This window comes from Salvia splendens, chromosome 16 (assembly GCF_004379255.2).
Source record: "Salvia splendens isolate huo1 chromosome 16, SspV2, whole genome shotgun sequence".
NCBI classification, from domain to species: domain Eukaryota; kingdom Viridiplantae; phylum Streptophyta; class Magnoliopsida; order Lamiales; family Lamiaceae; genus Salvia; species Salvia splendens.
In genome coordinates this window covers 11,503,133-11,528,406 of record NC_056047.1, presented here as the reverse complement: position 1 = coordinate 11,528,406, position 25,274 = coordinate 11,503,133, and the positions used below count along the sequence as shown (strand labels likewise).

The 25,274-nt window shown below is 36.4% G+C and overlaps 3 protein-coding genes across 6 annotated transcripts; 2 read left to right on the top strand and 1 right to left on the bottom strand.

The window, feature by feature from the left end:
• The first annotated feature begins 7,913 nt into the window (after positions 1-7,913).
• LOC121771597 (alpha,alpha-trehalose-phosphate synthase [UDP-forming] 6-like) lies at positions 7,914-12,334 on the top strand. The gene is made up of 4 exons (XM_042168423.1): positions 7,914-8,256; positions 8,365-10,670; positions 10,753-11,026; positions 11,814-12,334. Exons 2-4 carry the CDS (start codon positions 8,662-8,664, stop codon positions 12,102-12,104), a joined length of 2,574 nt encoding a protein of 857 aa, XP_042024357.1. The 5' UTR covers positions 7,914-8,256; positions 8,365-8,661; the 3' UTR covers positions 12,105-12,334.
• Positions 12,335-16,842: 4,508 nt separating this feature from the next.
• On the top strand, positions 16,843-21,874 carry LOC121772420 (MACPF domain-containing protein At1g14780-like). 4 transcript variants are annotated; one of them, XM_042169525.1, is made up of 9 exons: positions 16,843-17,213; positions 17,353-17,362; positions 17,408-17,594; positions 19,697-19,904; positions 19,985-20,062; positions 20,454-20,637; positions 20,741-20,910; positions 21,009-21,073; positions 21,212-21,874. In XM_042169525.1, the coding sequence occupies exons 1-9, from the start codon at positions 17,190-17,192 to the stop codon at positions 21,825-21,827; spliced, it is 1,542 nt and encodes a 513-aa protein (XP_042025459.1). In that variant the 5' UTR covers positions 16,843-17,189; the 3' UTR covers positions 21,828-21,874. The 4 variants fall into 4 exon arrangements, with proteins under 4 accessions (XP_042025459.1, XP_042025457.1, XP_042025458.1 ...); XM_042169523.1 differs by having other exon boundaries at positions 16,843-17,244; XM_042169524.1 differs by having other exon boundaries at positions 17,353-17,594.
• A 126-nt stretch (positions 21,875-22,000) lies between these two features.
• Positions 22,001-24,927, bottom strand: LOC121772422 (aspartate-semialdehyde dehydrogenase-like). Its single transcript, XM_042169526.1, has 7 exons — positions 24,218-24,927; positions 23,121-23,207; positions 22,996-23,040; positions 22,796-22,891; positions 22,605-22,706; positions 22,318-22,472; positions 22,001-22,231 (listed from the first exon to the last, which is right to left on the bottom strand). The coding sequence occupies exons 1-7, from the start codon at positions 24,803-24,805 to the stop codon at positions 22,150-22,152; spliced, it is 1,155 nt and encodes a 384-aa protein (XP_042025460.1). The 5' UTR covers positions 24,806-24,927; the 3' UTR covers positions 22,001-22,149.
• Between the last annotated feature and the right edge of the window lie 347 nt (positions 24,928-25,274).

Sequence of the window (25,274 nt, the reverse complement as noted above, 5' to 3'; positions counted from 1 at the left end):
ACTACTCCTATGTTGCTAGCAGATATCTATATATCTCTGGTTCAAGCATTTCCAAGTATAGAAGGGAAGCTCATTAACACTTCATATAGCTAACAGTTTCACTGATCCATGAAATAAATAGTGATGCTCCCAGTTAGAAGGGAAGATCCTGGGAATCCATGAAGGTTATATAAGCAACCTCAGTTGCTTCACTTTCCCTGAAGAAGTATAACAATAACAAAACCTCATCTAATCGCGTGCAGAAATTTGTCATGTCAACAACACACCGTCTCAATATACTGTATGCTTGTGAGTTGTGAGACATTACTGACATTAATTGTCATAATCTATCAATATCAGATAATATGAGTAGTTGATTTAGTACAGGAGCTAATCTCTACTGGAACAGCTAAATCAAAACTAAGCTTATACTAGTTATAGCTAAAACAAGTTTGTTTGAGATACATAAACCTTACATCTAAAACGTCAATTATCCATCCACTAAAAGTTGGCTGCAATTCTCATTCTATTGTCTCGGTATGATCCATCAATGTTGTGCATTTACGTAGTTCAGTTACTACATTCCCATGTTCAGGTATATATATATAGTAAAAAATAATTTGGAAAAATGGACAAAAATTGACCAAACGGATTCTAGATTCTAGAACTGAGCTAATAATGTAAACAATTGTTCACTGCGATTATAATGCATAAAATTGTGAATATGTTTTTCAGTACACCATCAAGCACAGCTGACCACACTTAGCATATTTTACTTGTTAGTAGAAGGAAAAATTGCAATTAAAAGAGATTCATAGTAGGCCGGATCGGACAGTGCCAATTTGGTCAGGACAATGGTTGATTTTATTTTTAAACACGGCTGGCCTGTATTTTACTTGTGTTCAATAGTAATTATCAAATTTTTAATTATTCGTACTATTTTTCCCCAAATCAATCCAAACAAAGGGTCATGATCACGAATTTCATATTCGTGACTGCACATGTCACACTCAAAAATGAAATCCCAATTAGTATGTTTTTATTAAAAAACATATTATATGGAGTACTATTTCATCTGTGGCTAGTTGGCTACAATACATATCCTCTTATCCAAGGCGTTAATCTTCAGCTTGTCCAAGTGGAAAAGACACGTACATGTCCATGGCTCCTTCACCTCCCAATTATTTAAACAGATACATCCATGGCTCCCTTTGAAAGAGAGAAAAAATGATGAATGAAAACCAAAAAACAGTGTGTGTCACTGGTGGAACTGGTTTTCTTGGATCATGGAACATCCCCAGGTTCCAATCTCAAATTACTTCACTTAACGCATCAAAATCCATTAAAGTAAGACTCGTTTAGTAAGTTAGGTGTGCTAATTTAATTTTCATAATAGTATCATATCTTGATTTATTTTGTTAGTATAAAAATGGAACATCCTAACCAATGTTTTAAAAACCGGACCGGCCGGTCGACCGGTCGGACCGCGAACCGGTAGGTAGTCCGGTCCGGTTCACCCCTTTAAACCACCACTGCATTGAACCGCCGTGAACCAGTGGAACCGGCCGGTCGGACCGGTTGAATTTTCTTTTTTTTTTCAAAATTTTTTAAAATTTGTTGTTGGTAGAGGTTGAACTCATGACATATCTTCTAGTTAAGAAGACCTCTACCACTCCACCACATGGGCTCATTGAACAATTTGAACATTAAATATTTTTATACATTAACCATTAATTTTATCTACAAAAACTAATAATTCATTTTAATTTTATTATTCTTTAATATAATTGTTAATTATAATATATATAATTATCATGTTTTATATTTTAATGATGCTCTACTTACCACCTATATTATTATTAGTACCATATAAGATTCATTATTTACTATAAATAAATTTTTTATATTACATACTTAATTTATATACCCTAGCTATTGACATTAATGAATAATCTTATCTAAACTAATTAATAAGTACTTAATTCGTATTTAATTATATATTATTTTACAAAATAAATTTTCTTAAATTAATATAAACATTATCTATTTCAATACATGAAATATTAAATTTTTTATCTAGACTAACTAATATTAAATATATATATCTGAATATATTTACTACATTTTAATATTATTTATATTTATACATCACTAACTATCTATAAGGTTTAATGTTTAGTGATATATTATTAATTGTAAATCATTTACTAAAGTTAATATATTTTTATGGAGTATATATTTGTAACAGTAAAACGGTTAGACCGGTGGTTCGACCGGTTGGACCGGTTGAACCGTGATCCGATTTTTAAAACATTGATCCTAACTAAACTGTGCTATTAAATGGCTGTCGAGTCCATATAACTTTTTATCTTTGACGCATCTACATCGTGGCGGCGGTTGAGTTCACTTCACCATCGAAGAGATTTGTGATTTTCTTTCTGCTAAATATCCGATGCCGTCTCCACAGTAAATTAATTCTATAACTATTTCTTTTTTAATTACTTGTAATACATACAGTATTGATTTATTAGGGATTAATTTATTTGTGGAAAGATTTGACACCGGTGAAATTGTCGGGTCTGACGAAGAAACTGGATTCAAGTACGAGAATGGATTGGAAGAAATGTTTGACCACGCCATTGCCACATGTAAACACACAGGGTTTATGTAGAGTTCATATTGATGTTAGTCAATTTGATTTTAAGGCCAATTGTTGAATTGAGTTTAAGTTTTTAATCAATATTAATAATCAATCTAAACTAGTATTTGATATTGTGCCAAAATATCCCACTATTATACAAATGCAATGTTATAAAGTATCTCATTCACACTTAACTAAGGAATTTCTCACTATGAATTCCATAGACAGGGAGAAATTGGGCTTGCCCTTGGTATCTTGGGCCAACTATATACTAGTAACATTTTGTAATCTTAATGATATGGTTTTTCTATTGTTCGTATATTTCTATGATATATAAAGCGTGTATCTTGGAATATTATTTAGGTTAGTTGGATCAGTAACAAAGTATAAAAAATGTGAAATTATAAATTGTGTATGTAAAAGAGAGAGAAGACTTTTTTTTATTAAAAATGGGCTGAAGCCTGTTGATGAATATAGTTGTCTTCAGCAATCTAAAGCTTGGTACACCATACATTTAAATTTATAATAGTTGATTAATGAGATTACTCAGCCCAAATGCACAAATGAGCCAAGCCTTATTTTCTTCTTTTCTACTATAAAAAGTGTAAAAATATAACCATCCGATGTTTTCTGGTTAATTAATTTGCTATCTGATAAATACTTCCAATAAAATCCCATGTAAACGATAGTCGTCAAAGGCCCAGAGTAAAGTTGGTAGGAGTATTTAAAATCTAACCATTTGATTGCCTTTTGTTTTTCTAAGTCGCATAGCCAAAGGCCCAAGTAAACAAAACAACAATTCATGACACAATCCAAATTTTAGTAGGCTATGATTTAGTTTAATTTTGTACTAGTAGTAGTAGTATTAATTAGAACTGAGCAATCCAATTATGATTTGTTTAATTTTGTAGTAGTAGTAGTAGTAGTAGTAGTATAAATTAGAACTAAGCAATCCAATTAGGATTTATAATTGTTTTATATTTTAATACAAAAAATTTAACTAGAAAATATTTATGTGGATTAATCATTTAAAAAATCGTGATATACAAGCATTATTTAGAAAATGGTAAATTGTCAGAACAACTATAAAATTTGGTCAATTATGGATATATTTAGCAACTTTACAAATTAATTAACAAAAAATATGAAATTTAGATTTGATTACAACTATCTCATGACAAAAAAAAAGGTGAAATTATATTTGATATGAAACATTTGGAAATCTACATGAGATTTTATGTAATGTTGTCTTGTAAGCCAATGAAGAAAGATGAAAACATAGAAATAGAGTTATTTCTATTTGAGGAAATGTTTTATTTTTTAATGAGACAATAAAAAAAGAAAACATTTCCCTTATAATGAGATAAAAAAGAAGTATTATTTTTTATGAATGATGATGGAAGTGTTTTGTAGGAGTATTTTTCAAGAACGGAGGAAGTATTTTGTTGAAGTAGCATAGCAAATATTTTTAAAATAGTGAAACAATGACATACTCGTTTTGTGGTGTAAATAAATATCTAAAGTGGACACTTCTAGAGCGGCACGCCCTACATTAATGTAAGGTTGTCTCGATAGAATATCAAAAGGTATAAATTATCGAATATATTATACTCTTATCAACTTGTCTAACTCACCTCCCATAAATTAGAAAAAACAAAATAGAAAAAGATAAAAAGGAATAAGTTTCCTCAACTTGCGACAATTTCCTCCAAGTTAATAATGAATATAGGATATTATTTATGCGGTGACAGTTATCGGGATATGATTATAAATCGGATTGAATAATAAATATCCAACAACATAAAAAAAATTTGACATGATCAAACCTAATTTCATATTCTCAATAATTTCAAGGATACATTGTCATCCCTTTCGATCTGTATTAAAGAGTCTTGCATCAAAAGAAAAGTAAAACGATGAGAAATTTTTATATGCGTGCATACAAAATACTCCAAGTGAGTTCATTAACTTAATTAATTACGTATTAATTTAAATAATTAGATATTAAACGGGCTTCTCATGTGGCCCGCATGAAATGCGGCACACACAGGAGACCGATTTTAGATTAATTATGTGAAAGTGTGTATAAAGGTAGATTATATATACTTATGTATATTAGGGTAGTGATATAATGAAAATCATATATTTAATATAAACTCAAAACTCTAATCCTAGTCACTAAATATTACTAATCAATGATTATAATGTTTCATCTGAAAATATCAATAACTTCTATAAATCTGTCAACAGAGAGTATAATAGACACTTTGATGATATGGTGAATCATTTAATTATCAAATAATTATGTAATTCCGATTTCATCGTTCTCCCTCCTTCCACAATTCACGTTTTTAGAATCAACATAGAATCAACACGATTTCAACACAAAATTCAACAGCAGCATAACAAAAGAGTCAAAACAATTTCATCGCAAAAAAACAACACCAGAACAAAAGAATCAACGATTCAACACCAAATTCAACATCAACAAAACTTCAACGTCATTTCAACACAAAATTCGACATCAACAAAGTGTCAAGGATTCAGCACGAAATTCAACATCAACAAAGATTCAACGCAATTTCAACACAAAATTCAAGCAATTTTTTCGACGAATCAACACATGATCGGAATTAGCCAGATTTTTTATTGGAAAATTTTAATTGTTGAGAATAGGAGACGTCAATTACAATGGTGAAGATCCTCGCTGAAGATGTGAATATTTGCAGTTTGGAAAGTGAGAGATTAATTAGGAACGCATAAACCGCTGATCAAATTAAGTTACAAAATTGCCCTCTGTTGACAAAATATATGCTCTTGTTGCCATAGGAATTGAACGGCATATTAACCATATATCTTATATAATTAGTTACTAGGATTAAAGTTTTGAGTTTGTATTAAATATATGGTTTTCATTTGATCACGTGTCCATGTATATCGCCTTTTTTTCTTTTAACATAAAGACGACTTACTTTTCAAATCAGGTCAAATTATAGTATCAAATTCTTACTTGTCTCAAAATAAATATTCCAACTTACTTATTAAATGAAGTCATATCGGTAAAAATATGTACTTTTTTAATTTTTTATTCTTATGGAACAATATCATTTTAAATAAAAAATTGAAATTTTGTGATTTAATATATGAAATTGATTAACTAAATTTTATGATTTAAAAGATATCATTCCCTTTAAAACAATTTCTATTATTGAATATGAGTGATTAAGAAGGCGAGAATATCTTTGTATATATAGGAAGAAGATATTAAGAGTTTTTTTTTTACTTCTCAACTATGTACACACTTTTACAGCTAATAAAGTAGTCAAAGTCAAAAATCAAAATATCAGAAATCAGAAAGAAAAAAAAAATAAAAAATGTCATTTCCGAGCGTGCGATTTTATTTTATTGGATTGCTTTTGGTGTCAAGAGCAAATTAGTGGCAACCTTTTATCCAAACAAATCCTCAACTAGTAAAATACACGTGTCTAAATGGCTTCCACACTAACACAAATGGGACATAAAAAAAAATTTGGGACATGCAATATGCCAATATCCATTATCCATTTCAATTACAGTTATATATACATGTATATTGTAAGAAAGTACCGTATTATACTAACCGAAGAAGTACCGTATTATACTAACCGAAGCCGAAGGCATGCATACACCCATACCAAAATATAATGTGATCAAGTTTGATTTAAATTTAGACAATTAATCTAGCTAACAGTAGAGACGGTCATATAAGCTGCCGCATCATTAGACTTTATTTTTTCACTTCAATTTTAATTACTAGTCTTATCCTACAATTATATAGTTATAAGTACTAATAAAAACTCAAATGTGTCTACAAATTCACTATTTTTTAAAATATAAGTCTTTCATCAGCTATCACTTCGCTGACCAATAATAATTTAGTCCGTCGTAAACTCAAAAAGCACTATATTCGCTTTGTAGAATACATATGTTCTATGTATTACAATACATGACAAATTATAGTGGAATGGAGAGGGGTGAAAAATGTGATGGAAAATGAGGGTATATACAGAGGATTGGAAAAGTAAAATAAAAAATGCCAAGATCAGTGGTGAGATCAGCAGTCACGCCTACAATGGACGCAAATGGAATGTCAGGCTTTGGGTGGCCACCGAGGATCGGTGCTTTCTCCACACTGGGGGGTGACCAAATCGCCAATCAATCTGTGGTGACTGGTGAGGATGTCCCGCACTGTGAATATGTTCTAAGATGTCTCAACATTCATCTTGGAGGATGAATTCACAGATAGACTCCTAATTTTAATTGATTTGTTTTTAATTTCGAACTAGTTCGCATGTGGGCCCAAAGAGATGAAAAAATAAATACTCCATAAGTTAGTGAAATTAGTATTGATTGAGCTTTAGAAATTAGAATAATTGATATGCATAAAAAATCCGTTTACTCAACCCAAACCACAAATGCAATGCTTTTCGTCCACCACGTATACAACATTTTCAACTTAAAAAGTTGCAATCTGCCAAACTTCTGTTTAAGGCTACTCCACCATATCAAAATAGTTGAGTGAAAATATTCTTGAATAAATAAAATGTGGAGAACTAATCAAATTTGCTAGTAATTAATAATTTCAACTTTCAACCATTAGCTTCTATGACATCATGGCCACATAAATATGAATTTATCTAGAGAGAAATCCAATTAGATTGACATTAAGACTTCGTCTGGAGTTGAATGTCAATGGGCCATAATCATTAATATTAAACTCAATCCTATTAGCTACTGTCTACAATAAATATACTTTTCTCATAATTTTTTCTCCAACAGATAGCAACATTCGTGATGTATTTTTATACTAAAGTGGATTACTACACTGCAATTTTTTTTAATAAATGTTTTATGACCAGTCACTTGATTGTTGTTTTGGGTAGCTTATTTAGTAGTAGTAGTACTAGTAGTAGAATAATTGAGTAAACAGCCCTATGAACATTTAAACAAGGCCGAACTTCTCACACAATACTTAATTCAATTGTATGAATTTTGATTTATTACACATAATTACGTTTTAATGATTGAATCCTTGTCACTAAGTACTACTACTAGCAAAACTTAGCATATGGAAAATGAAAAACATTGGGAGATTCAAGAACAATTTAAAATTTTATCAAGTTTTTCTTGAATTTCTCTCCCCATTTGAATAATAAGAGGAATCTGAGCTGCAACAGTGGACCACATAGCCAGCTATTTACTGTAATTATTTTATGTTATCTTTGTAGTATGGCATGAGATAGGTAGACATACACTTCCAAAGTCCAAGCACATAATAAAATCAGAACCAAATTTTGATTGTTTTCTTACATCAGTTGCACTGTACTATATTTCCAGAGTATATATGAAGATTTGATGCAACTCCACTAGAAATAAAGATAACAAAACATACACAGTTTTGAGCACTCACCACTTCCACTATTTTCACATTTTCCCTTTTTCAATATACTAGGGTTTCCCCCCACCTTTTATTTCTGGTTTTGTTTCTACTGAATTTGGATGAACTGGCTCTTGAAATATCATCACTTGTTTGTCTCTTGCTATTCTTAGTGTCACATCTTCATGTGGGATCTTGCTGTTTACTCCTAACAGATGAGGTAATTATCTTCATACCTGTCTCTTTTCATGCTTATCTGTTTTGTGATCTATTTCTTGAATTCTAAATCTCTGTTTGTTTGACATATTTATTTGCTTGTGTATTGCAGTCTGTAACTTGATTGGATCCTCATAAAGTTAAATCTTGAGCGCACCCTTCTTGATCTTATCTTGGTAGGCATAAGATTGAATACTTATTTCTTGCTCTACTTCAAATGAGGCCCTTTGAGAAGATAAGGCTTGAGGTTAACTGCTTGTTCAGTTTCAAGCATAATTTCCATCTGAAAAGGAGTCCCTTTTATGTTATTGAAAACTGATTTTGAGAAAATAAGGCTTGAGTTTATTGGGGGTAGTGCTTAAAGAGAGAGAGAGAGAGAAGAGAGAGAGAGAGAGAGAGAGAGGGAGAGATGGTGTCTAGATCATACTCAAATTTGTTAGAGCTAGCTTCTGGGGAAGCTCCATCACCATCTTTTAGCCGTATGAGCCGCCGTATCCCTCGTATTATGACAGTAGCTGGGATAATGTCCGATATTGATGATGATGGTTCGGACAGTGTATCCTCGGATCCATCATCTTCATCTTCTCATAAGGATAGGATAATTATTGTGGCCAACCAGTTGCCTATAAAGGTGCACAAGAAAACAGATAATAGTAAAGGTTGGACTTTTAGCTGGGATGATAATTCACTTTATCTCCAACTAAAAGATTGTTTAGGAGATGAAGACACTGAGTTCATTTATGTGGGGTGTCTCAAGGAAGAAATTCACCCCAATGATCAAGATGAGGTCTCTCAGATACTCCTCGAGACATTCAAGTGTGTCCCGACCTTTTTGCCACCTGATCTGTATAGCAGGTACTACCATGGCTTCTGCAAACAACAGCTATGGCCTTTGTTCCACTATATGTTGCCTCTGTCGCCCGATCTAGGAGGTAGGTTTAACCGCTCGCTCTGGCAGGCTTATGTATCGGTGAACAAGATTTTTGCTGATAGGATCATGGAAGTGATTAATCCAGAAGATGACTTTGTTTGGGTTCATGATTATCATCTGATGGTACTGCCTACTTTCTTGAGGAAGAGGTTTAATCGGGTAAAGCTTGGTTTTTTCCTGCACAGTCCGTTTCCATCGTCGGAGATTTATAAGACGTTACCAATACGAGAGGAGATTCTGCGAGGTCTGCTTAATTCTGATTTGATTGGTTTTCACACATTTGATTATGCCAGGCATTTCCTCTCCTGCTGTAGTCGAATGCTGGGGATTTCATATGAGTCGAAGAGGGGTTATATAGGACTTGATTATTATGGCCGCACTGTTAGTATCAAGATTCTTCCTGTTGGCATTCATATGGGTCAGCTTCAGTCTGTTTTGAGCCTTCCAGAGACGGAGGCGAAGGTAGCAGAGCTTGTTAAGCAATTTTCAGGACAGGGGCGGACACTGCTACTCGGGGTTGATGACATGGATATTTTTAAGGGCATCAGCTTAAAGTTATTAGCAATGGAGCAGCTTCTACTGCAGCACCCCGAGAAGAAAGGAAAGGTCGTTTTAGTTCAGATAGCTCTTCCTGCTCGGGGCAAGGGAAAAGACGTCAAAGAAGTGCAGGATGAGATGTATGCAACAGTTAAGCGGATAAATGAGACATTTGGAGAACCTGGATATGATCCGGTCATCCTGATTGATCAGCCTCCTAAATTTTACGAAAGAGTTGCTTATTACGTTGCTGCTGAATGTTGTTTGGTTACTGCAGTTAGGGATGGAATGAATCTCATACCATATGAGTATGTTATCAGTCGGCAAGGCAATGAGAGATTGAATAAGATATTGGGACCCGAAGCATCTACCCCCAAAAAGAGTATGCTTGTTGTATCCGAGTTCATTGGATGCTCTCCATCTCTAAGTGGAGCCATTCGAGTCAATCCATGGAATATCGATGTGGTGGCAGAGGCGATGGAATCAGCCATTGAAATGCCGGAGCCAGAAAAACAACTGAGGCACGAAAAACACTATAAATATGTGAGCACGCATGATGTCTCATATTGGGGTAAAAGCTTCCTGCAAGATCTGGAAAGGACTTGTAAGGATCACGTGCGACGCAGATGCTGGGGTATTGGATTTGGCTTGAGCTTTAGGGTCGTTGCACTCGATCCTAATTTCAGGAAACTGGCCATGGAGCACATAGTATCGGCTTTCAAAAGGACTACAACTAGAGCTATTCTTCTCGATTATGATGGAACTTTAATGCCTCAAAATTCAATCGACAAGAAACCAAGCTCAAAAACACTTGATATATTAAATAGTTTGTGCAGAGACAAGAACAATGTGGTTTTTATCGTAAGTTCTAGACCGCGAAGCAAGCTGGATGCATGGTTTTCATCTTGTGATAAGCTGGGAATTGCAGCCGAGCATGGCTATTTTATGAGGTACTACTATTTAGTATTTTCGACTATACTTTCAAAAGTTTATGGCAACAATGTTACTTAAAACGATAGCTGGTTTTTCCAGGATGAAGCGAGACGAGGAATGGGAAACCAGTATTCCGGCAGTAGAATGCAACTGGAAGCAAATAGCAGAGCCAGTAATGCAACTGTATACAGAGACAACTGATGGATCAATGATTGAACTTAAAGAAACATCAATGGGATGGTGTTATGAGGATGCTGATCCTGATTTTGGATCCTGCCAAGCGAAAGAACTTCTTGGTCATCTGGAGAGTGTTCTTGCTAACGAACCTGTTACTGTCAAGAGCGATTCAAATTGCGTCGAAGTTAAGCCACAGGTATCCTGTCTTTTTAAAAAAAAAATCAGTTACACATTTTCTTGTTGATGATAGAAAAAGTACTTACAATCAACTGGAACACATCCAATACTGTTTTGTAAGTTGCTAAACCAGAATTAAGGCTACATGTCACATAGCAGTTTGCTTCTTTCGCCTTCGTTGATAATGATTGGATGCACGTAATAAAGTCATATACTATTTATTTCTGTACTCTGATATTTCCTTGAATTAGTGAGTCGGTATGACATTCTACAAACTATTGCTGATTATATCTCCTGGAGGAGAAATACATGGTCTTCCCTGCGACTGATTTTTGTGTTGAGACTATTTATGATTTTACGTAAACTGTTAGTACATAAGTTGGTGGTGTTGAGCTCTGAGACGAGGATAATAACCTTATCTTGCTTAATGTAGTTGAGTGATCAGTTCATACAAAATCTTTAGCAGTTCGGGAAGAGATTATCGTTTAATGATATTAACATTCTCAGTATTTATCAATGTTATAGTTTTTGTTATGACTTAGAATAGCCATCCTCCCCGGCTGAGGCTTTCCGTTCATGTTGTGCAAGGCCATGGCAACCTTAAGGCCAAATTTGCATATGCCCTGTCGGAATGTGTCGATTTCCAACATTTCGTATTATATATGTTTCAAATGCAGCCTCTAAACATTGTCATAAATTGTTTTACAAAACAACTTTTGTTTACCTATTTATCCCAATTTAGTGATTTAGGTGAGATATATAACATAGTGAAATTATCCCTTACAATTTATGGCTGCTGAATGCAGGGAGTTAGCAAAGGTCTTGTAGCGAAACGGCTGCTGTCCTCGATGCAGGAAAGAGGAATGTTGCCTGATTTTGTGCTGTGCATTGGAGACGACAGGTCAGACGAAGATATGTTCGAGGTAATTAGCAGCTCGACGACTGGTCCGTCCATAGCTCCGAACGCAGAAGTGTTTGCGTGCACAGTGGGGCGCAAGCCAAGCAAGGCCAAGTACTATCTGGACGACACGGCCGAGATAGTGAGGCTGATGAAGGGACTAGCTTCAGTTTCGGAGCTTATGATACCCATCTTGTAAGCATGCGTCTGCTCGTCTCTCATTCCTGGCTTTGGTTGTTTGTCAATTGTAAATTATGGACTGGAAAAAAAGGAACAAGATTGTGGTCTTCCTCGTTTTAATATTTTGACATCATATGCACGTTTGGTGAACTTTGGGTCAGCTGTATATATAAGCCTTACAAATATTCTAATCTCTCTTTATATCTATTGCAGCATAGCCTGCCTAATAAGTAGCTGATATTTATGATATTTTTGTTTGTCTCATCATTCTTAAATATGAAAATATGAGATATTGAGATAATTATCCTATATAATCAGCTATTTTAAAAAATTGTGATATAGACCAGAATTTTATCAATGTCATCATTCCGATTGCAGGGAAAATTAGGGAGCTCCGGTTAGAGAATTTTGAAAAAAAAGTGAAGTGGAAATGGCAAAACTGAGTATATATTCATGATTTAGTAAATACTCCGTAATAAATTTCAATTAAAGTTAAATATACAACAGTGGTGCATCATCAATAGATTATAGCTGAAATTTGAGCAGTTTTGGATGATTTTATTTTCAGTAATCTTGACTAGAAATTAAGATATGAAGAGCAGGAGAGAAATAGAAAAGAAAATTTGTGTGTTCACACTTTATGATTGAATTCCAACACGTAAAACGTCTCTTTCTCCTTACCCACACGCAAATGGCTGTCATCGTAAACTCTAATTATTAATTGCACTGATTAAAGAATCACGATTCAGTACTTGTTCTTTTTTTCTAACATTCACACTTTTTTTTGGATAAAACGTTTGAAGTGTATCTGGCCAGGGCCTCAACCCTTATCCATATCTTTCTTAAAGTTTTATCGAATCCTTATACGATTTACATGTGAAATTAAAGAATTAGGCTAGAGCATGAATCGTGTGTGGTTGTCGGAAGTGGGAAGTGATAGTTTAGGAATTGTTCAAGCACTAAATGTCAGAATATGGGTATTTATAAAGCTTGTATTTTAAATGGTTTTAAAGTTTAAATTTAACATGGTTTACTTGGTTTTAGACTAATTTCTCATGTTTTTATCTATATATCAATCAATCAAATTGTTCTATTGAGTTTGTCAAGTTTTATGGAGTAGTAAAAAAAAAAACAAATATATTAAATAAGATAAAGATTGGAATTGACCAAATTTGGTGCACATTGGAAGTGACTCGATTGAGTGAGACTGTAACCAAATCACTTGGATGAGTGTGACTCGGTTGATAAGTCCGAAGAGCATCATTTAAACACGATTTTCTGTTATTAATCTCCGGGGAACTAATTATTTTAGATCTTAGAATTTCAAAGTAATCGATTATATTATTTTGAATATTAATATGTTGTTCACTTAAAGTTTTTATTAAGAGCATCCACAATGGGGCGGAGGATAACCCGCCCGATGCATCCTCCGCCCTATCGTCCGCCACTGCAGGTGGGCCGACGCCGGACGATGCTCCCCCCATCCTCCGCACCCTATGCATCCTCCGCGGACGATGGCCAATTTTTTGCATCCTTCGGCCTATCGTCCGTCCCATTGCGGGGGATAAGGGCGATAGGTCCGGACGATGCACACATTTTCATTTTTTTTATTTTCTTCTATTTATATAACCACATTTTTACTTCATTTCACACCTTTCACTTCACTCTCTTCCTTATCTCAATTTCCACTCTTCCTATCTTCCTATAGGTGTAACTTTTTTTAATTAATTTGTGGTGTTTTTATATTTATTTTGCTAATAATTGACATATTTGCAAACATAAAAAATAAAAAAATTAATACAAAATAATAGTTAAAATTATAGGTCGGGCTATAGGTCTCCCCATTGGAGATGAATGGGACGGATGATAAAATGCTGATGTGACGGAGTATAAGAGCGCCTTATAGGGCAGGCTATAGGATGCCCCATTATCTGCCCTATAGGGTGCCCCATTGTCGATGCTCTAATTTTTTCTCACTTAGGCCATTAGCCACGTCATTAATTTTATCCTCCTACCCCACCTGCAATGTGGCGCCCTAAGGCGCGCCCTAGCGCGCCCTATGCATTTTCATTTTATTTGAATATTTAAATAACTACAAAAATTGGGAAAAAACTTTATTTCATTTATAGAAATTAATACATTACAATACGAATTTAAAAAATACGCAAACTCAGCGACGGCGGTTAATGGCCCACACTTCTTCAATCATGTCGCTCATGAGCTGAACATGGTCATGTTGGTTGCACATTGAGGCCTGTCTAGCTAGAACCTCATTGAAGCCCGGCGGTAATCCTCTAGCGGGGGGCTCGGTCGCCGTGCTGGACGAGCTAGATGCACCGTCAGTACCTTCGAAGCCCTACCCCCAAAAACATGGGTTCCCGGGTATGTTAGGCAGCATAGATTGTATGCATTGGGAGTGGAATAACTGCCCCGCTGCCTGGAAAGGGTTCAATACGACCGGCTACAAGGGAAAGAATCCCACGATGATCCTCGAGGCTGAAGCTGATTACCGGTTGTAGATTTGGCATGCATATTTTGGGGTAGCCGGGTCGAACAACAACCTCAACGTCCTCAACTCGTCGCTCATTTTCAACGAGCAGTGCCACGGCGTCGGTCCGGCCATCAGTTTTATCGCCAACGGGAACCAGCATGATATGGGCTACTACTTGGCGGATGGGATATACCCTAGGTGGCTCGTCTTTGTGAAGACGATCAAGTGCGCATCAGATGAGAGGAAGACCTACTTTGCGGAACGGCAGGAGTCAGCGCGGAAGGATGTGGAGCGCGCATTTGGTGTGCTCCAGTCTCGATGGGCAGCAATTAGGGGTCCAACGCGTTTGTGGCATGTCGACTGCATTGCTGATATAATGTACGTATGTATTATCATGCACAACATGATTGTCGAAGACGAAGGTGTACAACTGACTAGTTGGGCCAACGACGATAATGAAGCCGGTCCAAGCCACGGCGTGGCCGCCCCCAACGTACGAAGTGGGGTACCTCACGATGAAGTCGGCCGTCTCCAAGCACATGCCGACATGCGCCAAGTGGAAGCTCATATTCGACTCCAAAAGGATTTAATTGAAGAGTTGTGGGCGCGGAGGACTGCACGGCGTTAGTTTTTTTTGGATTATGTAATTTTTTTAATGTACCTTTTTTTATTTAAATAAAATTATTGCATTTTCCCGTATCTGTGTCGTAAGTTGAATTCTATATTTTGTGTGATTGTTATTTTTATAATTTTGTTTATTGTGGCTAGCCTATGGCTAGACTATTGCTTGTCCAGTTGCTTGTCCTGATGATGTGGCATGAGGAGTTTTTAGTGCTGATGATGTGACATGAGGAGTTTGTGGCTAGACTATGGCTGGACTATTGCCATTGTAGATGCTCTTAGACACCCCAAGGAGGTTTAGACAAATTTAGAGACCATCTTAGTTAAACTTGACGGTAATGAATAATTAGTTGATAATTACCATAGTTATGAGTTGATGAAATCTAGAAATCCTTTGTTTGAGTTATTCATCCTAGCATTGAATCATTTTCTTACTTAGTTTTAGAAATCAAAAAATCCAAATCAATTATTGTATCTATATATATAAGAAGTTCAAATTGCAATGCTTAAAATTTGATTGCAATCTATATTGTAATTGCAATGTTCACTTATAATTAGTTATAGATTATAAAAAGTGTTTCGGTTATAATATGGCTATGGCCTAGGGGTATTATTGGCATATTTTGTCATCTATTTCAAGTTGAACGGTTTTTGCTATTCTAGGAAAAAGAAGGAACATTTGACCAATAATGTGTATATATACTTTTCCATCCCACCATAAGAGTCCTATTTGATTTTAGCACGAATTTTAAAAAATATAAAAAAAATGGATTGAATAAGTTAGTGAAACGTGGATCCCATTTATATATATTAGTTTTATAATAAAATGTGAATGAAATAAGTTGGTGGAATGTGAGTACTACTTACTATTTTTGATAAAAATGAAATAAGATTTTTATTATGGGACGTATAAAAATGGTAAAATAAAATTCTTATTGTGAATGAAGGGAGTATAATAACAGTAGTATGAATTGTGATGTATTGCTTATGTTTCACAAATTAGAACTTCTGTTAACGTGGAATTTTGACTTTGAATCTTTTTAAGCGAAAAGGAGTGATTAATTTGTTATTCCACCTCACGTATTGTACATATCATCAAATAGTCAAGAAGGAAAATCTCCATTGCATTTTGACAAATAATAGCAAAATTAGCAATTTAATAATTTTGAAACTAGACTTTCAGTCTTAGAAGCCTAACTTCTGAGAATTTGTTTCGGACTTTCGCGCTTATATTATTGCAATTTCGGAAGATACAACAGAGAAATTTAATTTAATAATAAATGTATTTGCTATGTCAAATTGATGCTCCTACATTATATAAAAAATATAATAGTAGTTCTCAAAAATATCATATTTTGTCCCATTCACGTCAAACTGTAGGATTGCATACCAAAATAAACAAAAATTTCCAGATTAATTATAGCTTTGGCCAAATTAGCTTTCCTAGCTAGTTATTACACGCACGTAAAAAAATCGTGGGAAAAGACTAAAATACCCAGACAAAGAATTTATTTTTTGAAGTGTGAAGGCAAGTAGTTTACCGAATCAACAACACGGAAAGGAGACACAGTTTCATCAGTCAAACTTCCCATATAATTTTATGATAAATCTACACATTTCTTCAAACAAGACAAGAAACCGAATGTATTGCATTTGCATACAATCAAATCTCATCCAATTTTTAACTCACCATCATATTCATATTTATATGTATTAGCCAAACTCCCAACACAAAATCTCTGTGCACAAAATCAATCATCATCATTTATATATGATTGAAAAAGAGTATACACTTACTAATAAAAATAGAATGAATGATGGAATTGTGCACAAGGCTCTCTCAAGCCTTGGCAAAGGCTTCGATTTATCGTCGGATTTCCGGCTCAAATACTGCAAGGGCGACGAGCGCCTCGTCCTCCTCAACGAGTCCGACACCCGGGAGTTTCACATCCCGGGCTTCGGATCCTTAGCTGACGTGTCCAACGACATAAAATGCGACAAGGGCGACCGTACGAGGTACCAGACCGACATCCTCGACTTCAAGCAGGTTAATCTAAATACTTAGTGGGTGTTTGGTAGGAAAGATAAATAAACAAACTCGACTTCTGGCTGTAAAAAAAGGTCAAATTGTAAGATTAGTTTTTTTTTCATTCAGATGTCGGAATTTTTCAACCAGAAAAGCTCGGTGCCGGGGAAGATCCCGTCCGGGCTTTTCAACTCGATGTTCGGGTTTCAGAGCGGGTCGTGGGCTGTGGATGCTTCGAACACAAAGAATTTAGGGTTGGATGGATATTACATGGTGCTGTTTACACTTCATATTGATCGGTATCCGTTGATTCTTGCTGATCAAGTAAGAAATGCAGTTCCTTCAAAGTGGGACCCAGCTGCTCTTGCCAGGTAACTGGTTTACCTGATTTTTGGGAACTAAATACTTCTTCTTTAAGCAATCAATCCGCGTTAAAATGGTACAGTTTAAATCACTACCATTATTAATTAGTTTTCAACTCTATAAAATTGATGGAGTTGCATTATTTGGCTTTAGAGCATCAGCAATGGCGTCCGTTCCGGCGGAATTCCGACCGGCGTGCCGGAAGTCCCCGCGGGACGTCCGCCATTGTGCAAGGGAGGCATGGATACGGACATCCGCTGCGGACACAAGAGTTCCGCGGATATCCGTCGCGACGTCCGTGCGGACGTCCGCCATTGCGTTGACTCCCACGGAGGTCCGCGCGGAAGTCCCGATTATTGCATTAATTTTTTTTATTGTGGGAAGTCCGTCGGGATGTCCTTCGGGATGTCCGCCACTGTGCAGTGGGATATTCGTATGACGTGGCATCCGCAGTGGGATGTCCGTATAACGTGGCAGTTTGTGTTTTTGGGATGTCCGCCACTGCTAATGCTCTTATATAGTACTCCCTCCGTCCCGCACTACTCGCACGTTTCCTTTTCGGCACGGAGATTAAGGAATGAGTGTATAGCAAAGTCAAATATTACGGCTGTAGGTGAAATTTTTTACTAAAAATGGAAAGAGTGCAAATAACTTGGGACGCCCAAAAAGGAAATAAGTGCAAGTAGTCCGGGACGGAGGGAGTAGTACTTTAAAAATTGCTGGTAGTGAAAAGGACAGTTAAAAATATGACTCTAATGAGACAAGGATGAAAAATTGTAAATGTGTTAAGAGGGTTATTGAATTGGACGGAATATTCGGAGGAAAATTCACAAGAAATGCTAGTTTTCCTTTAGTAGTTGGCTTGGCTGATTGTATGAATACAAGGTATTGGGCTAAGCTTATTTTAGAGCCATAATTGATTCCAACGGCTTATAACATATAATGTGTGTTAAAGGTTTAAAATTTGTTAAAGATATTTCGTTGATTGAGGTTACAATAAAAGTAAGATAAGAGTAATATGGGTTAGAAATAGAAAATTGAAGAGAGATTGAATTGGACGAGTATGAGTTGAAACTAGCAAAGCAATTAAATTATTTTGTAGATTGATTGAAGCTTATTAGACTAAATGTGGCAAAATATGTTGGTATAAAGGAACCTTTTTGGCAAAAAAAGCCATATATGCTTATTTTTCAAAGTTTACTAGAGCACTTTTCTATTTATTTGAAATGTTGGACATAATTTTAGGCTTTTGAATTTAACAAAAATAAAAAGTAGAACACGAGAAAAAAGTTGAAGTCGTGTGAAAAAATAGAATTAGATACCAAAATTGGATTTTCTCCAAATTTTGATACTTTTCCAGTTTACCTTGAAAAGTTCTTACTCGTTCAATTGCTCTAGAAGTCGGCAATATCAATTTAAGAAATTGACACTACTCTAGAAAGCTGGATTAACATGGTCGTAATAGAGCATTAAATTCATAATTGATTATTATGTAAAGATAATAACTATAGGCTATAGCTAGGCCTTTTTGGTCATTTTAGCGTGGTTGACATTGACTGCAGTATATTTTTTCTACATATGAATTGAATCTAAATAAATTTTCGATGAGAACCTTTCAAACCAAAGACTTTTACACTATTTTAAAAATTAAAAATTAGAACACTTCTTTATTAATGTAGAATGTTGTACTAGTACTCTTTCAATTAATCTTTTGCTAATTCCACAAATTTGAATAAAGTGGTTCAACTGCCTAAAATTCAACTTATAGAACATATATAATCAATTATGGTTGGTGTATACTATATAGTCACTGTGTATGACAATAACAACTAAAATCAGTCAGTTCGAAATGATCTTTTAATTGAATGGATAATCTTAAGACCAAAGTTCTCAAATTTAACTTTTTTTTTATGTATATAAGTTGGTAAAATCTAATTTAATTTTAGTGTGATTTATGATTGTCGGACTTCACATGTTCTCTATATATACACAAAAAATAACGACAAAAATGCAAATAGGAAAATAATTGGTAGATTGTTGTTGGGAGCAAATGATTATCTTAATTAGTGGGATTATGGTGACGTTGCTGAATAATTTTGGAATGTGACAGATTTATTGAAAAATATGGTACTCACATAATTGTGGGGCTGAGCATAGGTGGAGAGGATGTGGTGTTAGTAAAGCAAGAGAAATGTTCAAACATGGAGCCATCACAGCTCAAGAATCATTTGGATAATCTTGGAGATCAATTATTCACTGGTGCCTGCACCTTTTCTCCAAATCATTGCACCAAAACTAATAAAGAACATAAGAACAAGGTTTATTTTTATTTAATTAGTTTATCTAATTTCCCTTTTGACATTGAGCTAAAGACAAGTTTTTTTGTTATCTAATCCAGGCACCCCAGGCTTTCAGTGAGATCTTTGATCCACAGCCAAATCTCTTCAGCCACTACGCCTCTGCAACAGCTAAAGATGTAGGTTTGCTCATTCCTGTCACTTTTAACAATTGATAATACTATTACACAAAATTGGGATAGGGTGGTTAAATAATGCTGCTAATTGAAATCCCTATGTTGATTTGGTGAATTTTTCTAGTATCCCAGTTGCCAAAATAAATGAATGTCAATGCAGCGCCCATAACTTGGACTTTGCATACATACCATACCTACTCTGACATTTTATGTAAATATAAAGAAATACCATCCACATGCATGCATCTTGTAATTAATTATACCAACACAACACAATACAATACAATGCCCCCAACCAATTTAGTCAATGTAGTTATCTTAATCATTTAGAAATATATTAATAATAAAAAATGTAGTAGTAGGAGTAGTAGTGATTGGTTTGGTATGTGTGTAGGGGATAAGTGTGATATGTTCACGAAGAGGAGGAGATGCAACAGTGGGCACACATTGTGAATGGCTGCCGACAGTTGCATCAAAGCCTGACGCCATTCATTTCAACTTCATTCCTATTACTTCTCTTCTTAGAGGTGTCCCAGGCAGAGGCTTCTTGTCCCATGCCATCAACCTCTACCTTCGTTGTATGTTCATATTCTTAGTATTTTTATTTTTTAATTTAATTCTCATTGTAGACTTAGACTGATTTTGGTGTGATTATTTGGATGGACGGACACGGACCGACAGATAAGCCTCCAATAGGTGACTTACAGTTCTTTCTGGACTTTCAAGCCCATAAAATATGGGCCCCGATTCACAACGACCTCCCATTGGGCCCCAAATTGAATAAGGCTTTTCAAACACCATCTCTCAACTTCAACTTGATGGGCCCGAAGCTATATGTCAATACAACTCAGGTGAATTTAATCGCATTGTCCAATAAAATTTAGATAATTTATTTCCTAAGTCGAATTATTTATAGTTAGCAGAGTTCTCAAAATTACGTTATGAATAGGTTACTGCAGGAAACACACCCGTCACTGGCATGCGGTTATATCTTGAGGGTATCAAATCTAACAGGTTACTATTTTCTATCATGAATTTATTTTCCTAATCAAACTCTAAATCATGAATTAGCATCATATTAAAAGTACCTACTATTTCGGTTAAAACCAAAGTTTGAGCTATAGTTAAAGATTTTTGGACATGGCTATTCAGGTTAGGCATACACCTTCAGCAGTTAGTGAACCCGCCGGTGCTTCTAGAAGACAGGATGGAGCTCCCCGGGATGTGGCGGAGCACGGAGGAGACACCGGATCACCACCGCTACCTGGAGCCAATCCAGTGGAAGAAATTCGCCCACGTGTGCACGGCCCCGGTGAAGTACGACCCCCGGTGGGTGAAGCCGGGGGACGAAGCCGCCTTCATCGTGACCGGAGCCCAGCTCCACGTCACCAAGGACGTCCTCCACCTCCGCCTCCTCTACTCCAGGGTCTCCGCCGCCTACATCGTCCACTCCAACTGGATGCAAACCGCTTCCGCCAACCACTCCCTCAAGTCTGGGTTTTTCTCCTCCATCAGCACCACCATCACCGGCACTGCCGACAAGGAGAAGTCAGTGCCGGTGATAGTCGACTCCGGCGTCTACCCCACAGGCCCACCAGCGGCCACGCAGATGCCGAAGCTGCAAAAGTTTGTGGACACGACGCAGCTGTGTCGGGGGCCATCAGATAGCCCTGGGCATTGGCTGGTCACCGGGGCCAAGCTGGACGTCGAGAAGAGGAAGATATGTTTGCGTGTTAAGTTCGCTTTGCTGAATCTTTCATCGCAATGACCGAAACCAAACACTGCATTTGCATCTGTAAAGAAACCATTTCTTCATTCTTTATTACTGTCTCTGTCTTTGTTTATAGTAGAAGAGAAATATGAATACGGCCACATTTTTTGTTTTTCATTCGTTAAAGGTAGACGATGCTGTTGCAGAAACTTAAAAATACATGATCGAACTAAATTTCCCAAGCCAAAATACTTTATTTTATTGAAATAATACGGCAGTAAACTACAAAACACAGGAGTTTCTGCTACATAGCCGAAGAAGTTAATCCGCATACAAAATTTCTCAACATAATTTTAGTAAAACAAATACAAGTACAATTCTACAGCAACAATTCAGCTATCTGGACGGCATTTAGTGCAGCACCCTTGCGTATTTGATCTCCACAAACAAAAATGTCCAACCTATTTTCACAAGAGACGTTCATGTTGATATTCATACCTCATTTCATAAACTAGTCAACTAGTATAAATTTTTTAAATATTCTTACCCGTAGTTCCCTTCTTGAGAAACATCTTGCCGTATTCTCCCTACTGCAACATCATCTTTGTTAGAAACTTCTAGTGGGGTGGGGAAGTTGTTCGCTGAACGATCATCAATCACCACTACACCAGGGGCATTGCTCAGAATCTCCCTTGCCGCGGCCTAGTGGAAATAACAAGTTAGCACAGAAGAGGAACGTACACATTCTTGCACATTATTGGTAGGTAACTGAGATGCAGCAGTCAATTACTAAAAAAACCTTGCAAGGGAATTGTTTGAAGTAAAAAGTTTTACCTCATCTAGAGGCGTCGCAAATTGAAGATTCACACTCTCAGCATGAGCACGCATGACAGGCACTCGAATACAGGTGGCAGTAACTTTGACATCCTTATTGTTCTGCAGTGATGATTAAAAATAGCTTACATAGCTGATATCATATGCCAATACATCAAATCAAATCTGTAGAACTAAACCAAAAATGCTACCCATATCTTCCTTGTCTCTTTCACTAATTTCATCTCTTCTTCATTGTATCCATTTGAAAGAATGGGTGCATTATGCGAGAACAAATTGAAGGCATACTGTAGATTTAAGAAACCTATTAGAATAGTAACATTGAGCAGATGAAGAGAAATGGTTTCTGAACCCAAAAGAGTTACAAGAGAAGGAAGAGATATTTGTAAACCTGCTGCCTAAAGATGTTACAGGTGGGCTCTTTTCCTTCCAGTACCTGTTAAATAACAAGTCGTTTCATTCATCCACAAATTGGCGCACAGACTAGAAAAAGACATGGATGGAAAAGGAAAATACCTCACGAGTCTGCAGTTCCAGCTCTTCCATTGCTGCGGCGCCTGCACCACTAGCTGCCTGGTATGTACTGACAACCATACGCATTACCTGCAGAGCATAATTAGATTTATCCGAGAATATGACATACATTTTCCATGAGAAAACTTCTAAAAATATAAGTTAGGAATTTGAAAAGCATTCTGGGACTCCAATAAAGGGAGAAGAAACACAAAACCAAATTTTAACGATAAAGATACTATACAAGTGCAACTTAGGACAATATTCAGGGACTCTGCAGCAAAATTTGAAGCAAGTTTTTCACTGAAGCAGTATTCCAAATTGTGCCATTTTTTAATCAAATGGTATAAAACTCACTTCGATAAATCAGGATGGCAATAAGATACATACGGACACTCAAATATGTCAGATGAGACAGTACTTAATACAGGTAATGAAAACCAAAGATAAAATTCAGTACTCCAAGAAGAAAATTTGAAAATTTCTCAGTTCAAAAACATTTCATTTAAGGTCAACAAATAGCCTAGAATAGAACCTAGAAATGTGCCAACATCATATTGATCACTGACTACAGGCAGCCCACCGAACAAAAATCCAATAAAATATACACTTCTCTCTTTTGTACATTGATCAAGATTAATTAGCCTGATGTAGACAATACACACTGTTTTCATAGATTGATGCACTTACAATCTACATAAATTTGTTATTATGATCACTCATCATAGTCTTGTTCATCTATCGAGTTTTACATGTAACGTTACTTAAACTGAACAATGTACCTATATCACGGCACAAAACCTGTTCAAGAATATCGCCCAAAGTTATAAGTTGAGGCCTATCGCTTATCACCCAAAGTTATCGTTTGAGGCCTATTGAAGTGGGATCCGAAGATTGTATGGTAGTAGATGAAGATAAGGTAGAGGTGTATTGTTGTTGGTTGCAAGAGGAGTTCTAGATTCAAATTTTAGCGAATAACAGGCATTAATCCTATGTCTAGAAACACGAAGTTAGCTAAAACGCAGTCATTTAGGCCATATCTCTCTAAGCAAACAGCACAAAAAGGGGGGAATTGCAGGGCAAAGAGAGAGAAACTATACATTTGCACGGCGATGCAGGGGCGTGGCGGCCATGAGACAAATAATTGTGGAACAATTCGGATTGGCAATGAGCGCCCCTTTCCCACTCCTGAGCTTGATTCCCTCCATAGCCTCCGGATTAACCTCCGGTATCACGAGCGGAACCCCTTCGTCCATCCTGAACGCGGAGCTGTTATCCACCACAATGGTGCCCTTCCCCGCCGCAATCGGGCCAAACTTCTTGCTAATGCTCCCTCCGGCGCTGAACAGGGCAATGTCGACGTCATCGAAGCTGTTCTCCGTCAATTCCTCGACGACGTAATCCCGATTTTCGTAATTGACCGATTTTCCGGCGGAGCGCTTGGAGGCGAGCAGCTTGAGGGAGCGGTAGGGGAAGTCTCTGTCTGAAATGACGGAGAGGAACTCCTGGCCGACGGCACCGGTGACTCCGACGATGGCGACGGAGGGGCCGTCCTCGCGGAGGGACATACGGACGGCGAAGGGGGCATTGGCGGCGGGAGAAGAGCGGGAAACGGGGAGCGTGGTGGTTTTGTGGAGGAAGGGAGTAGTGAGGTGATTGTGGCGGAGGGAGAGTGCAGGGAGCTTCATTTCTCACGGCGGCGAGTGGCGGCGGCGGCGGCGGAATGAGGATATTGGTTGATGGTTGGTGTTTTAGTAGGGTTAAGAATTGAATAAACGAGCTTAAATGGATGGAACAGTGGAACTGTGGAAGTGACCCTTTTGCCGTCGTTTTCACATTCTATACAAAAATTACTAATTGACCATTTAGATTAAGTTTTATTGCATATTCATGATTTATAAAATCCACTCGTTTTTGTAGAGGATTATCGTAGCGATTGGTCAACTCATACATACATACATACATACATACATACATACATACATACATACAAAATTTCTTGTTTATAGATAAGTTGCTTATGTACTAACATTTCTAATAGACTGTATGTATCACATAGACTAAGTAAAGGATTTATAAAAATAATATCCTCCAGTCTCTGGTTAACTAAGTTATTTTTCTGTTCTGAAAAGTTCTAAACAATTGAATCATTATATT